The sequence below is a fragment of the Aegilops tauschii genome, chromosome 7, assembly GCF_002575655.3.
Source record: "Aegilops tauschii subsp. strangulata cultivar AL8/78 chromosome 7, Aet v6.0, whole genome shotgun sequence".
NCBI lineage: Eukaryota > Viridiplantae > Streptophyta > Magnoliopsida > Poales > Poaceae > Aegilops > Aegilops tauschii.
This window is the reverse complement of record NC_053041.3, coordinates 244,351,716-244,356,274: the sequence shown is the minus strand read 5'-3', so window position 1 is coordinate 244,356,274 and position 4,559 is coordinate 244,351,716. Positions and strand designations below refer to the sequence as shown.

Here is a 4,559-nt window from a genome sequence, read left to right as displayed (position 1 = left end):
ACGAAAAACAGAGCGATGGCTCTGCTCGCGGGCAGGGGCGAGGGTATATATAGGCCACTCTTTAGTCCCGGTTGGTGGCTAAAACCAAGACTAAAGGACCACATTTGGTCCCGGTTCCAGTCACCAACCGGGACTAAAGGTTGTGGGCCAGGAGCAATGCCCATTGGTCCCGATTTGTGTCTGAAACCGGGACCAATGGCCCCCGAGGCCCGACCGGCGCCCTGGCCTCACGAATCGGGATTGATACTCCCTTTGGTCCCTGTTCGTGAGTGAATCGGGATTAATACCCTTTTCTGGCCTGAATCAAAGCCATGTTTTCTACTAGTGTAACAGTCAGATTGCAGGTTTCATATATCGTTGACACATCTAGTGGATGGTGTATACCTTGTATCTCTTCGAGGCAACGTTATGAGTTAATATAACGAAAAAGCATGGCTTGGATCTGCATGTAATCCTGGGTTGCATCCATCAGTGTCGAGCATAGGTACTGGTGGATCATGGTCTAAAACCCCCTTCTCAAATCGTCGAAGAACCCCCTTTTTCCCCCAAAAAACTAGCTTTCCACACTTCATTAGCACACATTAGTTGTGCAGGCGAGCAGTTTTATTGCACAGAAAAACTCCATGACGGCTCGATGGTTAGGTAGCAAGTGTGGTGGGGAAGCAACTGTCATGCACACAGCCGAGCACATCGCGGTAGTCCCTATGGATGGTGAAGGAATCGTAGACCTTGCCATCGCTGCTCTTCTTGTACTCGAACAAAAGCGACGAGTGGTTGAAGGCAGTGAGCTTGGTGAACCCGTAGTCTTTATCCCTGAACACACTCCACTTGGGGATCGCGCTAGTGTAGCTCGAGAGGTGGCTGCCGCCGCCGCCTGCCACGACAAATATGATCCCGTTCATGGTGCCCGAGTAGTTGCTCCGCTCGTTGGTGACGCACTGACTCTGATAGAGCGGGCAGGTACGCTCGTAGTTGTGGACGTGGCCGAAGAAGGCAATGTCGACGCGGTACCGCTGCCACAGCTTCTGCAGGCTCTCCCGGCCCTCGGGCTCCTCGAAGGAGCCCTGGTCGGCATACCACGAGTTGGAGGAGTAACCCAGCACCCAGTGCGCCGCGAAGATGAGCCACGGCTGGTGCTTCCGGTCCACCGTGGAGAGGCACTCCTCGATGAACTTGTACTGCGGAGTCCCCTCCCGCCAGTCGTGCTCCGAGTCCGCCACGCAGAACCGGAACATCCCGTAGTCCACCTTGTACCTTGAGATTCATCGATGGCAGCCATTTCGTCACTCATTTGAAATACAATAGTGGTTTGCCATGAACTTTGCAGGAAATGACTCGATCTCTGTAGGGATTGGAAACCGTGCGTACCAGAAATTTGCTCTGTTTTCGGCCGGGTAGTAGTACATTGTCTCGGCCGGCACGCCACACTCGCCACCGGAGTCCTTGACATCAAAGAATCCGCCGCTATTGGGCCAGTCTCTCTCGTGGTTGCCGCTGCACACACACACAAGACAAGGATAACAAGTAGGAGTACTACTCTGTAGTAAGTTCCCTGGCAGTTCTTACTGGACACTGCTATATACGGTCATGGCATGCATGATGTATCTATAGTTCTATACCCCCAAACCATACCTTGCAACCATGTAGGGCTTCTTGGCGCTGATGGGGGCGACCTGTGCCGTGAACTGGTCCCACTGGGAGAGGTACCCGTTGGCGTAGGGCAAGTCACCGATGTGGAAGACGATGTCATAGTTGTCCAAATCTTCAACAAGCTTGTCCGTTGTGTTGAGCGATCCCGGCTGGTAGTTGGCAAACTCATTCGACCCGTCCCTCTCCGCCTGAAAAGGCCAACCCAATGTAGCGTCCGTAAGAGTGATACCCTCTTCCAGCTCACTTCCTTTCTTCTACCGAGCGGCAACAGCCCCCATGTATTTTTCATGCTGCTCGTCTACCAAGAGACACGCACGCTATCTTGTACCTTTCCCATGTCACCAAAGACGATGATGCGCTGCAGCGAGTTCTGCCCGGGGGTCGGTGGTGCCCGGAAAGTGTAGGACTTGCCCCACACCACCGTTCCGTCAGAGAGCTCATGCCCAATCTTGTAGAAGTACCTGAATGATCACAAACGAAATGGTCTTCAGCAAACGCTGGGAATATCAACATGGGCGGGAAGAAACTGCTGCTGTATGGAGTAGTATTTTTTTTTCAAGGCCAAATTAAGTCCTTAAATCGGTTTGGCAATATATGTGCGTACGTACTCTTTGTTGGGCCACAGTCCCCTCATGAACGCCGTGTGGATGAACCCGGGATCTCTCCACCCAACCGTCCGCGCCGGCTCGCCTTAATAAACCAGAGAACACACACACACTCTCGTCAGCTGGTACGTGAAATCTTGTGCGGGATGATGTGATCTATCTATCTAGCCCGTCAGTCGACGCTCCGTGTACGAGTACGACGTGCCGCACATGCTGCCGCGGCTGAAGGTGAGCGTCCCGGCGGGCGTGCGCGTGGGGTTGCCGCCGGAGGCGACCACGCCCCACTCCACGAACGGGTAGGCCTCGCCGATGTCGTAGCCGCTGGTCCACGTCACGGTCATCTCGTCGTGGGTCTTGCCCTGCGCCAGGCGCGGGAACACCGGCGCCTTGGGGTTCTTGAACGCCACCTGCTTCGACACCGCCACCAGCGTCGGCTACAAAACCAAAATGTAATCACAGAACGTCCTTCACACGCAAAAGGATTCAGAATTTCAGATAGAACAGTTCGGATAGAACTAATGGTTACGTTTTCGAGGCCGCCGGCCAAGAGGGCGAAGGAGAAGTCGGAGCGCTGGTTGATGAGCTGGAACCGGATGGCGCCCTTGCCCCCGTGGAGGTAGTTGGCCGAGTAGTTGGCGTACTGATACTGCAGTCCCCCACACACAAACACACACCAACAGAGCAGTTCAGATCGACCATGGCGATGTGCATCCATTCCATGTTGACACGTGTCACGAAATTTGAAGATAAGTTCTTGGTTAGCTAACCAACTGACCTTGATGGGCGCCGTGCAGAGCAGCGGCTCGCCGGGGTACCTCGATGGGTTAGGGCACGAGCCCGAGCTGCATATTGGAACCAATGTCAGAGGAGATTCAACAGCGATCAGAGCTGAATCTATTGCGACTGGAATGTTATCGGAATAATCTTTTTTTTTTTTACTTAATTAAGGTCTTACATGAAATCGGCTGGGGAGAAGACGGCGATCCAGTCATCGGCGGAGGGGTTTTCCCAGCCGTATTTCACGGTGACCCATACAGTGTCTTCATCCTGTCAGAGTCAGTTCAACAGTTTGAGTTGCATAGATTTTTTTTTTTTATTTTGTCATAGTGGAACAATTGGCAATTTCTCATATCCAAGCACCATCACAAACCATCCGGTTGTGCATCTCGAGACTGGGAGATTAAGGTGCCTTTTGTTGCCCACATGCTCTCTGATTAGTATATAAAGCACAGAATCAGGATAAAGGTGCTAAACAAGCACTAATCAAATCAAAAGCTGCACTAGTTCTGCAAAACGTTGCCTAGAGCTGTTTATCGTCATCTTTTGCATCATTTCATGATTCAGTTAAAAGTTGGCAATGTATAATATTAATATGCCCGCCTGAAATATTTTGCCTGTTCTGCCCTTCGATGCAAGGTCCAGCTAGCACACTACTCTGCTATACAACTTTTGCTTCCCAAACTCCAAATCCAAATCCAAAGCCAGCAGGCCCGAGAGAGATTTTGCCTGCTGGTCAAATTAAGCTGGGGAATATTAATTAATAAAATAGCTAGGCAATTAGCTTTACACACCTGGTCGCCGAGCAGCGCCGGCGTGGCCCGCACGTACGCGGAGCCGTGCAGGTTAACGGTGGCCTTGTTCATGGCGATCTTGGACAGCGGCTGGATCCCCTCGGCCGGCCAAGCGCTCACCGTCGCCGCGGCGGCCACCATGGCCAACGCCGCCGCCAGGAGGACATGCGCCATCCCCATGCCTCTGCTTCAGCTGTAACTCGTGCGCACTGGAAGTTGCTCCTAGGCTGCTACTGCGCTCCAGGCTGGTGAGTGTCCGGTGTACGCCATGGCTGGCCGGCCTATATGTATCCAAGAGAGACACAGATGGAATAAGCGGTTACCTACCTCAGAAAACAATTGACAACTTAAAAATAAAAAAATAGAGAAGAAAAAACAATGGCCCTGTTTGGATACTCTAACTTAGCCTTCTCGATCCAGCAAAAAAGGCGAAGTAGTAGATGAGTTCTGGCAGCACGACGGTATAATGACGGTGATGGTAAAACTATTCCGCAGGGCTTTGCCAAGCACAACGGTTTAGAGCGAAGGACGGACTAGAGGGAGAGAAGGGCCCCGCACACGGCTTGGGGGAGGGGAGGCAGCCCCAGGCGCACCCCAAGGGGGTCGGCGGCCACCCTAGGGCGCCTGCCCTAGGCACCCCCCCTCCCCCTTCCTTCTTGGCGCGTGGGGGGGGGGGAGGAAAGGGGGCCAGCTGCCTTATGGCGCTTCCCCTTCCTTCTCCCTTGCGTGGAAA

At 53.1% G+C, this 4,559-nt stretch overlaps 1 protein-coding gene across 1 annotated transcript; it reads right to left on the bottom strand.

The window, feature by feature from the left end:
• Positions 1–537: 537 nt before the first annotated feature.
• Positions 538–4,151, bottom strand: LOC109766673 (nucleotide pyrophosphatase/phosphodiesterase). Its single transcript, XM_020325449.4, has 10 exons — positions 3,827–4,151; positions 3,211–3,302; positions 3,031–3,097; positions 2,782–2,901; positions 2,461–2,689; positions 2,259–2,340; positions 1,979–2,111; positions 1,633–1,838; positions 1,369–1,494; positions 538–1,254 (listed from the first exon to the last, which is right to left on the bottom strand). Exons 1-10 carry the CDS (start codon positions 4,004–4,006, stop codon positions 639–641), a joined length of 1,851 nt encoding a protein of 616 aa, XP_020181038.1. The 5' UTR covers positions 4,007–4,151; the 3' UTR covers positions 538–638.
• Positions 4,152–4,559: the final 408 nt, after the last annotated feature.